This window comes from Apteryx mantelli, chromosome 33, assembly GCF_036417845.1.
Source record: "Apteryx mantelli isolate bAptMan1 chromosome 33, bAptMan1.hap1, whole genome shotgun sequence".
In the NCBI taxonomy this organism is placed as follows: Eukaryota; Metazoa; Chordata; class Aves; order Apterygiformes; family Apterygidae; genus Apteryx; species Apteryx mantelli.
Genome location: NC_090010.1, coordinates 3,235,837 through 3,253,473, shown reverse-complemented (window position 1 = coordinate 3,253,473; position 17,637 = coordinate 3,235,837). Strand labels below are relative to the sequence as shown.

Here is a 17,637-nt window from a genome sequence, read left to right as displayed (position 1 = left end):
CGTCGGGGCCGGTGCCGGGACGCCCGGGTGCCCCGAGGGGGCGGCGGGTGCCCGGCCCGGGGCGGGGAGCAGGGGGCAGGTCCGGGCCCAGGGGGCGGCGGCGGCGGCGGGGGGCGGGCGCGGCCGGGGCGCACCGGGGGCCGCCGCTCCGCTCCGCCCCGGCACCGTCCCTCCCCGCCCCGGGCCCGGCCCGCCCCGGCGGCCCCGCGCCAGGTGCATTCCCCCCGCCGCGCCCGGGCACGCCGCAGCCCGCCGGGCCCTGCTCCGCCGGCTCCGCGCCGAGGCGCCGACCATGGCCCCGGCCCGGCACCGGCACCGGCCCCGGCACCGGTCCGGCGCGCTGCCCTGGGCGCTGCTGCTGCTCTGCGCCCCGGCCGCCGGCTCCGCGCAGGCAGGTGAGCACCGAGCATCGGGCACCGGGGATCGCGGGGCTGCACGAGGATCCCGGGACGGTCGCGGGCACCGGGAGCACCCGGCGGGACCGGGGCTGCACGGCGGGACCGGGGCGCCCGACCGTGCTGGGGCAGCGCGGAGGGACCAGGAAGCCCTGGGAAGGAGCCGGGAGCGCTCGGGAATCGCGGGGTTGCAGGGGGATCCCGCGGCGGCCGCGTGCCCCGGTCCCCCCGACGGCTCCGGGGCTGCACGGGGGGGGGGACCGGGGGTCCCGGAGCGCGTGGGGGGACCGGTGCCCCCGACCATCCCGGGGCTGCGCGGGGGTCCCGGGGACGTGGGGGTCCCGCCGGGCTGGTGCCAGTGTTTGCGGCAGTTCCCCGTTCCCGGGGCTGTGCCCCGACGCCGTGACCGAGGGGCTCCTGGGGACTGTGCGGCCCCGGCCGGGGGAACCGGCCCCACAGAGCCCCGGCGGCCGGGGGAACCGGCCGTGTCCCCCCGGAGCCGCCGGCCGGGCCGGGGGCTCGACGCCCTCCCTCCCGCCAGCCACCCCACGCCACGCCGGCACCTGTGCGCCCCGCAGCTGCCGGCTAATTTTAGGCTCTGGGACCGGCCGCGCGCCTCCAGCAATGCCGCTGGAATCCGGATCCGGGACCGGCCTCCCCCGGATACCCGGAGCGGGAGACCCTCCGGCCCCCGCGGGGCCAGCGCTGCCCCCCGGGTCCCCCGTGCCCAGGCCCTGCCCGCCCCGTCCGGGCTGCGGCGTGGCCGGAGGGTGCGACGGAGGCACCTCGCCTCGGCCCCGCCGTTTCGGGGAGGCGGAAGGCGGGAGAAAGCGGTGGCGGGGGGACGTTCCCGGAAGGAAAGGGCCGCCCGGGAGTTGTTTTTCAGCCCCAAAACGAAAACATCGAGGGCTGGACGCAAAGGTGGAGCCGGGCGCACGTCAGCGGTGCGAACGTGCCGTGTGTGTGCGCGCGGGTGCAAAATCTCTGTGTCATCTGCGTTGCTGGGTGGGGCGGTTTCGGGAAAGGGGGAAAGGGAGGAATAAACGGGGCCCCGTCGCCAGCACCTCGGTGCCGCTGGGCCTGGCCACGTGCTGCCGGCGATGCCCGGGGCCGGCTCGCGCGGGAACTGGCTCGTGCAGGGGCTGCTTTGCACGAGGGCCGGTTCGCACGGGGGCCTGGGACCGAATTGCAGGGGGGCCGCGGGGAGCCCGCAGGTGCCCGTCCCGCGGAGCCAGCCCTGCTCCGCCGCCTCCCAGCCCGCCCCGTCCCCATCCCCGTCCCTCCGCGGGGCCGGCTGGGGCCGGTGCCCGGCGCCGGCTCTGTGCCCCTTTGTTCGGGGCCGGGGCTGGGATCCGGCCCCGCGGCGGCGGCTGCCCCGCACACACAGACCCCCTTTGTGCCGCCGAGGGCCGGGAGGTCGGGGCCCCGCTCCCCCCGCCTGCCCGGGCCGGGAGAGGGGGGCCCGGACGCCTGGGTCCCTTCCCCCCCTCGCCCCTCCCGGACGCCTGGGCCCTCTTTGCGGCGCTGGCGTGGGGCCTCGCGGGCGGCGCGATGGCATGCGGCAGATAGCAGCGACGTGCCGGAGCTGCCAGCGGGGCCCCGTGCTGATAACGCCCGGCCGGGCGACGCCGCGCGCTGGCCCCCGGGGGGCCCTGGCAGCCGGCCGGAGGCAGGTGCACTCCGGGGATGACGACGCCCTCGGCCCCGGACGCCTGGGCCCCCCCCGGGCCTCGGTCCCCCTGGAGCGGGGCGGCCCGGGGCCCCCGGATCCGTCCCACCCGGCCCTTTGTGCCGCGGTTAATGATTCACCGGCCTCGTCTCAAAGTGCCACTTGTTCCCGGCCCCGCTGCTGCCCACGGGATTCCCGGGGTCCCGCTCCACTCCGCAGCCCCCCCCGGGGGCGCCTCGGGGCCCAGGCGTCCGGGCCTGGCACGCCCCCGCTCTCCCTTTGCCACCCCCCCCCCCCCCGGTGCTTCTGGGGGGTCCCAGCGCCCCGGCTCGGTGCTCTCCCGGCTATGCCCATCCCCGGGGCGTCGGGGCTGGGCCGAGCCCCTCCGCCCTCCCCCAGACCCGCAGGCAGCTGGGACCTTTTTATAGCCCCTTCCCTGATGAAAATAGCTCCTGCCCCAGCGTCCCTGGGTGGGGGGGGGGGGCCGAGCCGCGCAGCCCGGCCTCCGCGTGCACCGAGCTGCCCGTTCTCTGCAGGCGGCCCCGGCTTCCGGCAGCCGCGCCGGGGAGGGGGCGCAGGGCCGCCTCTGCCCCCGCGCACGACCCGCCGGCACAAAGCTGCCATTTACCCGCCGCGGCCCCCCCTCGCCCCCCCCCCCCCGGGGGCAGCAGGGGCCTGACTCAGGCCGGGGCTTGGGGGGGGGGGGCGGCACAGCGCGGCCCCCCGGCTCTGCCCCCGGGGCACGGGGGTGGGGGGACATTTCGGGGGGCCCCCGGGCGCCACAATCGCCCCTTTGTGCGGCGGCGGCGGCGGGGAGGGGGCCGCGTCCTGCCCCCCGCGCACAAAGGGGCCCTGTGCAGCCGCGGCCCCGGGCAGCGCCGGGGGGGGCCAAAGGGGGGGGGCTCGGCGCCTCCGCCACCCCCCCCCCCCTCCACGGCTGGGCAGGGGCCCAGGCGTCCGGGCTGGGGGAGGCCAAAGTCCGGGAGCGCGGGGGGGGGCCCTGCCCGCGGCGCCGTCCTTGCGCAACCGCGCGGGGTGCAGCTCGCCCGGCCGGTTCGGGCGCCCGCGGGGGAGCGGGGGGACGCCGGGGGACGGGGACGCCGCGGGGGGATGTGGCAGCGGCCATCGAGGGGAGGACAAGGCCACCGGGGGCAGCAGGGACCTGGCCACCGTGGGGGGACATGGACGCTGCAGGGGGACCGGGATGCCATGGGGAGATGTGGCCGTGGCCATCCGGGGGGGGACAGCGGCACCATGGGGGGGGGTGGGGACGAGATGGGGCCATCGAGGTGGGGACAAGGCCACCATGGGCAACATGGTCGTGGCCACCATGGGGGGACATGGCTGTGGTCATCAAGGAGGGGACCCGGCCATCGTGGGGGCCGCGGTGGCCCTGGGGGGGGGGGGCCGCGCCATCGGCACGTCGCCCACGCTGCCCTGCCCGCAGTGTGCGCGGGGACCCTCAACGGGCTCAGCGTCACGGGGGACGCCCAGCACCAGTACCAGACCCTGCACAAGATGTACAACAACTGCGAGATCGTCATGGGCAACCTGGAGATCGTCCTCATCGACCACACGCAGGACCTCTCCTTCCTGCAGGTGCGCGAGGGGGGGTCCTCGTGCGAGGGGGGGTCCTCGTGCGAGGGGGGGACCTCGTGCAAGCAGGGACCTCATGCAAGGGGGATCCTCGTGCAAGGGGATCCTCGTGCGAGCGGGGTCCTCGTGCAAGGGAGATCCTTGTGCGAGCAGGGTCCTTGTGCGAGGGGGATCTTCGTGCAAGCAGGGACCTCATGCAAGGGGGATCCTTGTGCAAGGGGATCCTCGTGCGAGCAGGGTCCTTGTGCAAGGGAGATCCTTGTGCGAGCAGGGTCCTTGTGCGAGGGGGATCCTTGTGCAAGGGGGATCCTTGTGCAAGGGGATCCTCGTGCAAGCAGGGTCCTCGTGCGAGCGGGGTCCTCGTGCGAGCGGGGTCCTCGTGCGAGCGGGTCCTCGTGCGAGGGGCGCTGACCATCCGCCACCCGCAGACCATCCGCGAGGTGACGGGCTACATCCTCATCGCCATGAACGTCTTCGCGGCGCTGCCGCTGCAGAACCTGCGCGTCATCCGCGGCACCCAGTTCTACGAGGAGAAGTACGCGCTCTTCGTGCTGCTCAACTACAACCCCAACACCACGCACGCCCTGCGCCACCTCGGCCTCAACCAGCTCACCGGTGAGCCCCCGCCGCAGCTCAGCCCCCGGGGCCCTGCTGCCACGGTGCTGTCCCCCCCCCGCACGCCCCGGAGCGGGGCCGCCCCCCCGCGCACCCCATAGCGGGGCCGTCCCCCCATGCACGCCGGAGCAGTGCAATCCCCCATGCACCCTGGAATGGGACCGTCCCCCCGTGCACCCCAGAGCAGTGCAATTCTGCATGCACCCTGCAGTGGGGTCGTCCCCCCATGCACCCCGTGCACCCCATAGCGCTGCCATCCCCTTGTGCACCCTGCAGTGGGGCTGTCCCCCATGCACCCCATAGCAGTGCCGTCCCCCCATGCACCCCAGAGCAGTGCAGTCCCCCATGCACCCTGGAGTGGGGGTTGTCCCCTCGTGCACCCCATAGCAGTGCCGTCCCCCTGTGCAGCCCGGAGCAGTGCAATCCCCCATGCACCCCATGCACCCCATATGAGCGCTGCCCCCCCATGCACCCCATAGCGCTGCCGTCCCCCCGTGCACCCCGGAGCAGTGCAATCCTGCATGCACCCTGCAGTGGGGTCATCCCCCCCATGCACCCCGTGCACCCCATAGCAGCACCCTCCCCCCATGCACCCTGGGGCCACAGGAAGGGCTGGGGGGGGCTCCGAGGGAGGAAGAGGAGGGGAGGGCTGAAGGCGGTGGGGGGGGGGGGGTCCCCGGCCCCCCCCCCGCAGCGCCGCCGCTCCATCCCCGCAGAGATCCTGGCCGGCGGCGTCTACATCGAGAAGAACGAGCAGCTCTGCCACGTGGACACGGTGGAGTGGCGGGACATCATGCGGGACGCCCGCCTGGAGCCCGTGGTGGGCGACAACGGCCGCAGCTGTGAGCGCCGGGGTTGGGGGGGCGGCGGGGCCCAGGCGTCCGGGGCTGCGCGGCGGCCTCGGGTGCCGACCCCGCTGCGCTCCTCCCGCAGGCGCCCCGTGCCACGAGAGCTGCGGCGGCCACTGCTGGGGCCCCGGCCCCGAGGACTGCCAGAAACGTGGGTACGGGGGGGGCGGGCGGGCGGGGGGAGGGGCTGGGCCGGTTCGGGCCCCCCCCCCCCCCCGCTGACCCCCCGCCCCCCCCCCCCGGCAGTGACGAAGACCATCTGCGCCCCCCAGTGCAACGGGCGCTGCTTCGGGCGGGCGCCCAACGAGTGCTGCCACGAGGAGTGCGCGGGGGGCTGCACCGGCCCCCGCCACAGCCACTGCTTCGTAGGTGCCCCCCGTCCGTCTGTCTGTCCATCCGTCCGTCCCTCCGTCCGTCCCTCTGTGGTTGGGGGGGGGGGGGTGTCCGCCCGGTGGCCCCTCCGTGGGGAAGGGTCTCAGCTGGGGCGGGCGTGGGGCGATGCTGGCCGTGCTGGGCAAGGGAGGTGTCCGTGGGTCCGTGCATCTGTCCGTCCGTGCATCTGTCCGTGCATCCATCCGTGCAACCGTCCGGCTGTCTGTCTGCAGGGAGGGGTCTCACCCGTGCACCCCGGGGGGGGGGGGGTGGGCATGGGGTGATGCTGGCCACACAAGGGAGGTGTCCGTGTGTCCATGCATCTGCCTGTCCATGCATCCATCCCTGCATCTGTCCATGCACCTGCATGTCTGTCAGTCTGTGGGGAGGGGTCTCACCTGTGCACCCCGGGGTGGGCGTGGGGTGATGCTGGCCATGCGAGGGAGGTGTCCGTGTGTCCGTGCACCCCTGTGTCTGTCCGTCCGTGTGCCCATGCATCCAGCGCTGTGTCCATGCATCACTGCACCTGTGTGTCCATGCACCCCTGTGTCCGTGCATGCGTGCACCCGTGCTGCGTCCGGCATGGCGCTGTCTGTGTGTCCGTACGGGTCTGCGTCCGCGCGTCCGGCGGGGCTCTGTGCGTGTGTCTGTGCTGCATCCGTGTGTCTGGCGTGGCTCTGCGCGTGCGTCCGCGCGGGGCTGCGTCCGTGCGTCCGCGCTCAGCGCTCTGACCGTCCCCGCCGCAGGCGTGCCGGCACTTCAACGACAGCGGGGCCTGCGTGCCGCTCTGCCCCCGGCCCCTCATCTACAACAGACTCACCTTCCAGCTGGAGCCCAACCCCGACACCAAGTACCAGTACGGGGGCATCTGCGTCCGGAGCTGCCCGCGTGAGCCGGGGCGCCGCGGCGGGGAGGGCCGGCGGGCGAGGGCCCAGGCGTCCGGGCGAGGGCCCAGGCGTCCGGGCCCCGCGCGGCCCTCACCCCCCCCCCCCGTCTCCCCCCGCAGATAACTTCGTGGTGGACCAGAGCTCCTGCGTCCGCGCCTGCCCCAACGACAAGATGGAGGTGGAGAAGAACGGGATGAAGATGTGCGAGCCCTGCTCGGGGCTGTGCCCCAAGGGTAGGGATGGGGATGGGGACGGGGATGAGGACGGGATGGGGACGGGGACGGGGACGGGGCGGCGAGGGCGGCTCTCACCCGCCCGGCCCCCCCAGCCTGCGAGGGCACCGGCGCCGGCAGCAAGTACCAGACCGTGGACTCCAGCAACATCGACACCTTCGTGAACTGCACCAAGATCCTGGGCAACCTCGACTTCCTCATCACCGGCCTGGAGGGGTGAGCGGGGCCCCGGGGGCCGCGGGGACGCTGCCGTGTCCCCGGCCCCGCTGACGGCCTCCGGCTCCCGCAGGGATCCCTGGCGCAACATCTCGGCGCTCGACCCCGAGAAGCTCAACGTCTTCCGGACGGTGCGGGAGATCACGGGTGAGCCGGGTGCTGGGGCGGCTGGGATCCGCCGGGACCCGCCGGAGCCACCCTGACCCCGGCCCCGCGTCCCCCCAGGCTACCTCAACATCCAGTCCTGGCCCAAGCACATGCACAACTTCAGCGTCTTCTCCAACCTCGTCACCATCGGGGGACGGAGCCTCTACAAGTGAGTCCCCATCACCGTGGTCCCCATCACCTCCTGTCCCTGCATCCCTGTCCCTGCATCCCCATCACCTCCCGTCCCTGTATCCCTGTCCCTGCATCCCCATCACCTCCCGTCCCTGTATCCCTGTCCCTGCATCCCCATCACCTCCCGTCCCTGTATCCCTGTCCCTGCATCCCCATCACCTCCCGTCCCTGCATCCCTGTCCCTGCATCCCCATCACCTCCCGTCCCTGCATCCCTGTCCCTGCATCCCCATCACCTCCCGTCCCTGCATCCCTGTCCCTGCATCCCCATCACCTCCCGTCCCTGTATCCCTGTCCCTGCATCCCCATCACCTCCCGTCCCTGCATCCCTGTCCCTGCATCCCCATCACCTCCCGTCCCTGCATCCCTGTCCCTGCATCCCCATCACCTCCCGTCCCTGCATCCCTGTCCCTGCATCCCCATCACCTCCCGTCCCTGTATCCCTGTCCCTGCATCCCCATCACCTCCCGTCCCTGTATCCCTGTCCCTGCATCCCCATCACCTCCCGTCCCTGCATCCCTGTCCCTGCATCCCCATCACCTCCCGTCCCTGCATCCCCATCACCTCCCGTCCCTGCATCCCCACCACCTCCCGTCCCTGCATCCCCACCACCTCCCGTCCCTGCATCCCCATCACCTCCCGTCCCTGCATCCCCACCACCTCCCATCCCTGCATCCCTGTCCCTGCATCCCCACCACCTCCCATCCCTGCATCCCTGTCCCTGCATCCCCACCACCTCCCGTCCCTGCATCCCTGTCCCTGCATCCCCACCACCTCCCGTCCCTGCGTCCCCGCTCCCCGGAGCCGGAGGGGACCCCGGCGCCCTGACCGGCCGCCCCGCAGCCGCGGCTTCTCGCTGCTCATCATGAAGAACGAGAACGTGACGTCGCTGGGGCTGCGCTCGCTGCGGGAGGTGAGCGCCGGCAAGGTGTACATCACCGAGAACCGCCGCCTCTGCTACTACCACACCGTGCAGTGGGCCGCCCTGTCGCGCCGCCGCGCCGACCTCGACATCAAGAACAACAAGCCGCGCAGCAAGTGCCGTGAGTGGGCCGGGGGCCCCGCGCCGGGGCGGGTGCAGGCTCCCGGGGCCGCGCGGCCCCCGCTGAGCCCCCCCTTCCCCGCAGAGCAAGAGGGGAAGGTGTGCGACCCGCTGTGCTCCCCCGACGGCTGCTGGGGCCCCGGCCCCGAGCAGTGCCTCTCCTGCCGTCACTACAGCCGCCGGGGCGTCTGCGTCGCCTCCTGCCACTTCTTCCAGGGGTACGGAGGGGGCCGGGGCGGGAGGGACCCCGGGGCGGCAGGAAACCTGGGGCGGGAGGGACCCCGGGGCAGATTCCAGGGCGGGATGGACCCCAGGGCGGGTACCAGGGTGGGATGGACCCCTGTGAAGGTGCTGGAGCAGGATGGACCCTGGGGCATGTACTGGGGCGGGATGGACCCTGGGGTGGGTACCAGGATGGGATGGACCCCAGGGTGGGATGAATCCCAGGGCAGGAGGGACCCCGGGGCAGATTCCAGGGTGGGATGGACCCCGGGGCAGGTACCAGGGTCAGATGGTTCCCAGAGCAGGTACCAGGGTGGGATGGACCCCTGTGAAGGTGCTGGAGCAGGATGGACCCTGGGGCATGTACTGGGGCGGGATGGACCCTGGGGTGGGTACCAGGATGGGATGGATGCTGGGATGGACCCCAGGGTGAGATGGATCCCAGGGTGGGAGGGACCCCGGGGCAGATACCAAGGTGGGATGGACCCTGGGGCAGGTACCAGGATGGGATGATCCCCGGGGCAGGTACCAGGATGGGATGATCCCCAGGGCAGGTGCTGGATCAGGATGGTCCCTGGGGCATATACTGGGGCGGGATGGATGCTGGGGCAGGTACCAGGGCAGGATGGACCCGGGATAAGTACTGGCCTGGAATGATCCCCAGGGAGGGATGGACCCTGGGGAGGGATGAACCCCAGGGCAGGTACCAGGGTGGGATGGATCCTTGGACCAGTACCAGTGTGGGATGGTTGCCGGGGTAGGTACGGGGGTGGGATGGACCCTGGGGTGGGCACTGGGATGGGATGGTCCCCGGGAAGGGATGGACCCCGGGGCAAACAGCAGGGAGGGATCCAGGGATGGAGCCCAGGCTGGGCACCGGGGCAGGACAGAGCGATGGAGCCGAGGCCGCCCGGCCGCTGACCCTCGCCTCGTCCCCGCAGCGAGACGCGGGAGTTCGCGCAGGGGAACGAGTGCTTCGAGTGCCACCCCGAGTGCGAGCGCATGGAGGGCAGCGTCACCTGCAACGGCTCGGTACGGCCCCGGCCGGGCACCCGCGGCAGCAACGGCCCCGCGGGTCCTCACGCACCCCCCATCCCATCCCGTTCCGTCCCATCCCGCAGGGCGCTGACACCTGCACCCGCTGCGCTCACTACCGGGACGGGCCGCACTGCGTGGAGAGCTGCCCCGAGGGCATCCTGGGCGAGCGCGGCCCCATCTACAAGTACCCCGACGCCAGCCGCGAGTGCCGGCCCTGCCACGAGAACTGCACCCGCGGGTGCGCCGGGGCGCCGGGCGGGAGCGGGGGGCATGGGACCCCCCCCCCCCCAGGCGTCTGGTTTGGGGAGGGGGGGAACCAGCCGCACCGCGTCTCACCCCCGGCTCCGGCTCCGCAGGTGCCTGGGGCCGCTGCTGCAGGACTGCCTGGGGGAGCCCCTGCCCATCTCCAGGTACCGCGGGGCGGCGGCTGCCTGGCCGGGCCCCAATCGGTCCCGGGGCGCGCAGCTTGCGCTGGGGACCCTCTGCCCTGGCCGTGCCGGGCTGCACCATGCTGTGCTGCACTGTACCATGCCGTGCAATGCTGCACCGCACCGTGCTGTGCCGTGCAATGTTGCGCTGTGCTGTGCAATGCTGTGCCAGGCAATGTTGCAGTGTCATCCCGTGCCATGCCATGCTGCACCATGCCGTGCTGTGCAATGCTGCACTGTGCCATGCTGTGCTGTGCCGTGCAATGCTGCACTGCCATCCTGTGCTGCACCATGCCGTGCTGCATCATGCCATGCCGTGTTATATTGCTCTGTGCCTTGCTGTGCCATGCTGCTCCATGCCATGCCATGCTGCGCTGTGCCATGCTGTGCTGCACTGTGCTGTGCTGTGCTGCGCCGTGCCGTGCTGTGCTATATTGCGCTGCTCCGTGCTGTGTCATGCTGCTCCGTGCCATGCTGTGCTATGTTGTCCTGCTCCATCCTGTGCTATGCTGCTCCATGCTGCTCCGTGCTATGCCATGCCGTGCCATGCTGCACCGTGCTGTGCTGTGCTATATTGCGCTGCTCCGTGCTGTGCCGTGCTGCTCCGTGCCGCGCTGTGCTGTATTGCACCGTTCTGTGCTGCGCCGTGCCGTGCCGCCCCGCTCCGGGGCTGTTCCCTGCCCGCGCAGGCCCCGGGGCAGCGGCCCAGCCCTGCCCGCGCCGCGCCCCAGCGCCGTCACCGCGGCCGGATCCGGCGGCCGCCCCCGCGGCAGGGAGGGCCGTGGGAAGCGCGTGGGGTGCGGCGGTGGGGCGGGTGCGCTGCCGGGGCCTGCCCGCGCCCCGCAGCCCGGCTCAGCCCGCGCCCTCCGCGCCCAGGAAAACCCCCACGGTCATCGCCGTGATGGTGGTCGGCGGGCTCTTCCTCTCCTGCTCCTGCTTCCTCCTCACCCTGCTCTACTGGCGGGGCAAGAAGATCCAGAAGAAGCGGGCGATGCGGCGCTACCTGGAGAGGGGCGAGGTGAGGGCGCCGGGGCAGCGCCTCTCCGCCACCCCCCATCCGTCCCCATCCCCGTCCACATCTGCATCCGTCTCCGTCCCTGTCCTCCTCGCCCCCCTCCATCCCAATCCCTCTCCATCCCTGGCTTCATCCTTGTCCATTCCCATCCCTGTCCCCATCTCCATCCCCACCCCCATCAGTCTTCATCTCTCTCCTTCCCTTTCCCCCTCTCTATTCCCATCCATCTCCATCCCTGGCTCCATTCTTGTTCATCCCCATCCCTGTCCCCATCCCCATCCCCATCCATCTCCATCCCCATCTCCATCCCTGGCTCCATTCTTGTTCATCCCCATCTCCATCCCCGTCCATCTCCATCCCTGGCTCCATCCCTGTCCTTCTCCATCCGCCTCCGTCTCCCGCTGGGCAGAGCCTGGAGCCGCTGGACCCCAGTGAAAAAGCCAACAAGGTTTTGGCCCGCATCTTCAAGGAGACGGAGCTGAAGCGGCTGAAGGTGCTGGGCTCCGGCGTCTTCGGGACCGTGCACAAGGTGAGCCGGGGGCCGGGGGGGCCGCGGGGCCGGGCGCCCCCAGCCCCAGCGCTCACCCAGGGCCTCCCCGTCCCGCCAGGGCATCTGGATCCCCAACGGCGACTCCATCAAGATCCCCGTGAGCATCAAGGTGATCCAGGACTGGAGCGGGCAGCAGTCCTTCCACGCCGTCACCGACGTAAGCGCGGGGGGGGGCCGGGGCGGGCGCCCGCGGGGCTCCCCGGGGCCGGCGGGCGCTGACGGTGCCCCCGCAGCACATGCTGGCCATCGGCAGCCTGGACCATGCCTACATCGTGCGGCTGCTGGGCATCTGCCCCGGCGCCCAGCTGCAGCTGGTGACGCAGCTGCTGCCGCTGGGCTCCCTGCTCGACTACGTCCGCAAGAACCGCGACGGCATCAGCCCCCAGCTGCTGCTCAACTGGTGCGTGCAGGTGGCCAAGGTGAGTGCTGGGGGGGGGGGGGGGCGGCGGCGGGGCGGGCGCCGCTGCCGAACCCCGCCGATGCTGACGCCCGCCCGCAGGGCATGTACTACCTGGAGGAGCACCGCATGGTGCACCGCAACCTGGCCGCCCGCAACGTGCTCCTCAAGTCGCCCAGCCAGGCCCAGGTGGCCGACTTCGGCATCGCCGACCTGCTCTACCCCGACGACAAGAAGTACTTCTACAACGAGGTCAAGGTGGGCGCCCGGCGGCTGCCGCGGGGTGCCCTGTCCCCAAAAACCCCTGTGTCGTGGAGTGTCATGTCCTTCCATTTCCCAATATCTCCTGCACCGTGGGGTTCTGTGTCCCCTCCGTGTCCCCGATATCCCCGGCGCCGTGGGGTGTCCCCTGCCTGCTCTGTGTCCCCTCCGTGTCCCCAATATCCCCTGCACCGTGGGGAGTTCCCTGCCTGCTCCATGTCCCCAATATCCCCTGTGCCGTGGGGTGTCCCCTGCCCGTCCCGTGTCCCTGAGCCCCCCTGCACCGTGGGATGTCCCCTGCCTGCTCCATGTCCCTGAGCCCCCCTGCACCATGGGGTGTCCCCTGCCTGCCCCGTGTCCCCGATATCCCCTGCACCGTGGGGCGTCCCCTGCCCACTCCGTGTCCCCGATATCCCCTGCGCCGTGGGGCGTCCCCTGCCCACTCCGTGTCCCTGATATTCCCTGTGCCGTGGGGCGTCCCCTGCCCACTCCGTGTCCCTGATATTCCCTGCGCCGTGGGGTGTCCCCTGCCTGCCCCGTGTCCCCGATATCCCCTGCACCATGGGGTGTCCCCTGCCCGCTCCGTGTCCCCGATATTCCCTGTGCCGTGGGGTGTCCCCTGCCTGCCCTGTGTCCCTGAGCCCCCTGCCCACCCCGCCGGCTCCCGCCTTGCAGACGCCCATCAAGTGGATGGCGCTGGAGAGCATCCACTTCGGCAAGTACACGCACCAGAGCGACGTCTGGAGCTACGGTGAGCGCGGCCGCCGGCCCCCAGCCCAGCCCAGCCCAGCCCAGCCCAGCCCGGGGGCGCGCGGGGGGCTCACGGGGCCGCTCCCCGCAGGCGTGACGCTCTGGGAGATGATGACCTTCGGGGCAGAGCCCTACGCCGGCATCCGCCTCGCCGAGGTGCCCGACCTGCTGGAGAAGGGCGAGCGGCTCTCGCAGCCCCAGATCTGCACCATCGACGTCTACATGGTCATGGTGAAGTGTGAGTGCGGGGGTGCCGCGCGGCTCCGTCCCGGGGGCACGGCTCCATCCTGGGAGCGTGGCATGGCTCGGTCCCCAAGGCACGGTGTGGCTCCATCCCCGGGACGTGGCATGGCTCCATCCCTGGGATCCCGCTCGGTCCCCGAGGCATGGCGCGGCTCCATCCCAGGGGCACAGCACAGCTCAGTCCCTGGGGTCCCAGCTCACTCCTCAGGATCCTAGTTTGGTCCCTGGGGTCCCAGCTCAGTCCTCAGGATCCCAGTTCAGTCCCTAGGGTCCCAGCTCAGTCCTGGGTCCTGGCTCAGTCCCTGGGACATGGCTTGGCTCAGCCCTGGGATCCCGCTTGGTCCCTGGGACACGGCACAGCTCTGTTCCCCCAGATCCCAGCTCAGTTCCCAAGGCACGGCACGGCTCCATTCCTGGGATCCCGGCTTGGTCCCAGGAGCCCAGCTCGGGCCCTGGGACACAGCTTGGCTGCGGGAATCCCGGCTTGGTCCCTGGGATCCCAGCTCAGCCCCTGGGGTGCATCCCAGTCCAGTCCCTGGGGGTCCCGGCTCGATCCCTGGGGGTCCCATCTCGGCCCCTGGGATCCCGGCTCGGTCCCCGGGGTGCCGGCGGCGGGTCTGATCCGCGGCGGTGCCCGCAGGCTGGATGATCGACGAGAACATCCGCCCCACCTTCAAGGAGCTGGCGAACGAGTTCACCCGCATGGCCCGCGACCCGCCGCGCTACCTGGTGATCAAGGTGAGCGCGGCCCCCCCCCTCCCCGGGACCCCCCCTCGGGACCCCCCCCGGCCGCGGCCCCTATAACGTGCCCCCCCGCAGCAGGAGAGCGGGGCCGCGCCGCCCGCCGAGCCCCCCACCCTCAGCGACAAGGAGCTGGACGACGTGGAGACCCTGGAGCTGGAGGAGGAGGAGGAGCTGGACGCCTCCTTCGGCCTCGCCGCCACCGCCGGGCTCTACCCCTCGCGGCCGCGGGGCAGCTCTGCCCGGGTGAGACCCCCCAGAGCGGGTCCCCGGCACGGTGTGGGGCGCGGGGTCCTGGTCAGAGTGTGGGGTGCAGAGTCCCAGGTGGGGATTTGGGGCGTGGGATCCCGGGCACGGCACGGGGCAGGGTGTAGGTCCGGGGGTCCCGGGCAGGATTTGGGGTACGGGGTCCCGGGCACGGTGTGGGGCAGGATTTGGGGCACGGGGTCCTGGGCACGGCATGGGGCTGAGTGCAGGGCACGGGATCCCGAGCAGGGTGTGGGGCAGGCTGTGGGTCCTGGGCATGGCGTGGGGCAGGGTATGGGGCACGGGGTCCCAGGCAGGGGTTTGGGGTATGGGGTCCCAGGTATGGCGTGGGGCTGGGTGCAGGGCACGGGGTCCCGGGCAAGGCGTGGGGCAGGATTTGGGACACAGGCATGGTGTGGGGCAGGATTTGGGGCATGGGGTCCCATGCATGGCATGGAGCAGGATTTGGGGCATGGGGTCCTGGGCATGGAATGGAGCAGGATTTGGGGCCCGGGGTCCCAGGCAAGGCGTGGGGCAGGATTTGGGGCATGGGGCAGGATTTGGGGCACGGGGCAGGATTTGGGGCACGGGGTCCCGGGCACGGCATGGGGCAGGCTGTGGGTCCCGGGCACAGCACCGGACAGACCCCGGCCCCTTCCCCTTCCCCTTCCCCTTCCCCTCCTGGAGCCCGACGTGGGTGGCCTCAGGGCTCCCCCACGGGTCCAGCCCCCCCGAGCCCCTTCCCGCAGCCCCACTGTCCCCCCCCGGCGTCACCCGCTGCCTCCCCCCCCCCGCAGAGCCCCAGCCTGCTGAGCCCCCCGGCCGGCTACATCCCCATGAACCAGCCCGGCCTCGGCAGCGGCCGCCAGGTACCGCGGGGCGCCGGGGGGCAGCCGGGGGGGTGGGGGGGGGGCGGGGGGTCGCGGGGCGCCCAGACCCCCCCCCCCGTCACCCCCGCTGTCCCCCAGGGCGGCGGGTGCCGGCCGCCGCGGCGCAGCCGTCAGGAGTCGCTGGGGCGGACGGTGTCGGAGTCGTCGGAGGGCCGGGGCACGGCGTCGGAGCTGGACCTGGCCGAGGGGCTGTCGCTGGCGGGGAGCCTCTGCCGCAGCCTGCGCTCGCGGGGCGACAGCGCCTACCTGTCGCAGCGCGAGAGCTTCCCCCCGCCGCCCCCCAGCTCCGAGGGCAGCGAGGAGGACGCCAACGGCTACGTCACCCCCAGCTGCGCCGCCCGCGGTGAGGGGCCGCGGCGGCGGGGGCCGGGGGGGGGGTCCCCTGCGTGCAGATTGGGGGTGCTGTGTGTGCAAGGTGGGGGTCTGTGCGTGCAGGGTGGGGGGGGTCCATCATTGCAGGATAGGGGTCCTATGCATGCAGGGTGGGGGTCCGTGCAGGGTCGGGGGTCCGTCATTGCGTGGTGGGGGTCCATGCGTGCAGGGTGGGGGTCCATCATTGCAGGATAGGGGTCCTGTGCATGCAGGGTGGGGGTCCGTGCAGGGTCGGGGGGGTCCGTCATTGCAGGATGGAGGTCCCGTGCATGCAGGGTGGGGGTCTTTCATTGCAGGGTGGGGGGTCCATGCATGCAAGGTGGGGGTCCATCATTGCAGGATAGGGGTCCCGTGCATGCAGGGTCGGGGTCCGTGCAGGGTCGGGGGGTCCGTCATTGCAGGATAGGGGTCCCGTGCATGCAGGGTGGGGGTCTTTCATTGCAAGGTGGGGGGTCCATGCATGCAGGGTGGGGGTCTGTGCAGGGTGGGGGGGTCTTTCATTGCAGGATAGGGGTCCCGTGCATGCAGGGTGGGGGTCTTTCATTGCAAGGTGGGGGGGGGGTCCATCACTGCAGGGTGGGATCCCCCCTGTGTGGGGTGGGGGTCCGTTCTTGCAGAACTGGGGGGCTTCTGCCTCTATGGAGCGGGGGGGGGGGGGGGGTCGATCCCAACAGGGCAGGGGGACGTCTCGGGGGGGGGGGGTGACAGTTGTGGGGCAGGCAGAGCGGGGGGACGCCGCAGTGGCGGGGTTGGGGGGGGGCACAGCCGGCGTCTCACCCCCCCCCCCCCCCCCCCACCCGCAGAGCCGGAGCCCGCCGGGGTCTCGGCGCCGGAGGAGGAGGAGGAGGAGGAGGAGTACGAGTACATGAACCGGCGGCCTGGGCCCCCCCCCGGCGCCCGGCCGGGCTCCCTGGAGGAGCTGGGCTACGAGTACATGGAGGTGGGCTTGGAGCCGGCAGCGGGGGTCCCCCCGCCGGGCCGCCAGCAGGAAGAGGAGGAGGAGGAGGAGGAAGAGGAGGAGGAGGAAGACTACGAGTACATGAACAAGCAGCCGCGGCTGAGCCGCTCGCTGGGCAGCGTGACCGGCCCCCGGCACGACGGCTACGCCGACATGCGGCCCGGGGGGGCTGCCGAGGAGCAGGGCTACGAGGAGATGGAGGCGGTGCTGGCGCCCCGGGGGGGCCGCTGCCCCGGCTGCCGCGGCCCCCCCGGCCCCCCGGCCGCCTTCATGAAGCCCCTGCGGAGCCTGGAGGCCTCGGACTGCGCCTTCGACAACCCCGACTACTGGCACAGCCGCCTCTTCGCCAAGGCGGACGCCCAGCGGACGTAGGGGACCCCCCCCCCCCCCCGCTGGCCCCCCCGCCCTGCTCCCCACCTCGTCCCAGGGGGCATTTGCGCCCCGGATATGAAGGAGCCCCTGTGCCCGGCACGGGGCACGAGCCGAATTGCAAGGGGGGGGGGGGAGCGATGCATGGATCTGCCCCCCCCCCCCCGCCCCTGGGGCATCCCCGCTCCGTGCCTCAGTTTCCCCAGGCGGCTCCCGTCAGGGCCTTTCCCTGGGGCACAGATCTGGCAGCCCCCCCCCCCCCCAGGGCAATTCCTGCTGCCGCTCAGGTGCAGGAAAGCCCCGTTTCCGCATGGTTCGACTGCAAAGCGGATCCTGGTCCAGAAGGAGCGAAGTCGGGCCCTGGGTGGGGAGGGGGGGGCGGGGGGGGGGGGCTGTGGGGCTCGTGCTGCTTTCGGGCAGGGAGGGAGGATTTCTGGGCAAGGAGGAAGCCAAGCTCGTTTGCAGGGATCCCCGTGCCCTGCTGGAGCCGGGATGAAGGTTTTTTTTTTTTTTTTTTTTTTTTTGGGGGGGGTGGGGGGGTCGGCATCCCCCGGCAGCGCTGGGCTGCGCGCGTTTGGGATGCTCGTTATTAATTAGGGGTCGCCCCAAAAGCAGGGCAAAACCCCGGGGGGGGGGTCTCTCCAGGTTGTTTTTTTTAAGCGGAGCCTTTCAAGGATTTCCCGGAGCCCATCGGAGCCTGTGGCCCCCCCCCCGGGCACGGAGGACGGCGCAGGGGCACCGGCAGCGGGCGGCCGCGGGACCCGGGGCCAGGGGGCTCCGTGGGTCCCGGCAGCGGGGTCCCGCCTGCCCCCCCAGCCCGGCATCGCCGCCCGCCCCTGCCTGCGCAGGGTGGGGGGGGGGGGGGTCAGGTCTGGTTTTAAAAGCGAAATAAAGACAAAAGGATGTTGATGAGCAGCTGGCGGCTGTGTGGGGCCGGGGCCGTGGG

General features: G+C 72.2%; 1 protein-coding gene across 2 annotated transcripts; it reads left to right on the top strand.

The window, feature by feature from the left end:
• The first annotated feature begins 247 nt into the window (after positions 1 to 247).
• Positions 248 to 16,701, top strand: ERBB3 (erb-b2 receptor tyrosine kinase 3). 2 transcript variants are annotated; one of them, XM_067314034.1, is made up of 28 exons: positions 248 to 395; positions 3,512 to 3,663; positions 4,089 to 4,275; positions 4,992 to 5,117; positions 5,209 to 5,274; positions 5,370 to 5,488; positions 6,242 to 6,383; positions 6,502 to 6,615; positions 6,711 to 6,831; positions 6,905 to 6,978; positions 7,057 to 7,147; positions 8,013 to 8,212; positions 8,297 to 8,429; positions 9,375 to 9,465; positions 9,555 to 9,709; positions 9,828 to 9,881; positions 10,776 to 10,917; positions 11,324 to 11,443; positions 11,523 to 11,621; positions 11,698 to 11,883; positions 11,964 to 12,119; positions 12,798 to 12,873; positions 12,964 to 13,110; positions 13,756 to 13,853; positions 13,938 to 14,102; positions 14,900 to 14,971; positions 15,071 to 15,335; positions 16,168 to 16,701. In XM_067314034.1, the coding sequence occupies exons 1-28, from the start codon at positions 293 to 295 to the stop codon at positions 16,692 to 16,694; spliced, it is 3,981 nt and encodes a 1,326-aa protein (XP_067170135.1). In that variant the 5' UTR covers positions 248 to 292; the 3' UTR covers positions 16,695 to 16,701. The 2 variants fall into 2 exon arrangements, with proteins under 2 accessions (XP_067170135.1, XP_067170134.1); XM_067314033.1 differs by having other exon boundaries at positions 249 to 395; positions 13,935 to 14,102.
• Positions 16,702 to 17,637: the final 936 nt, after the last annotated feature.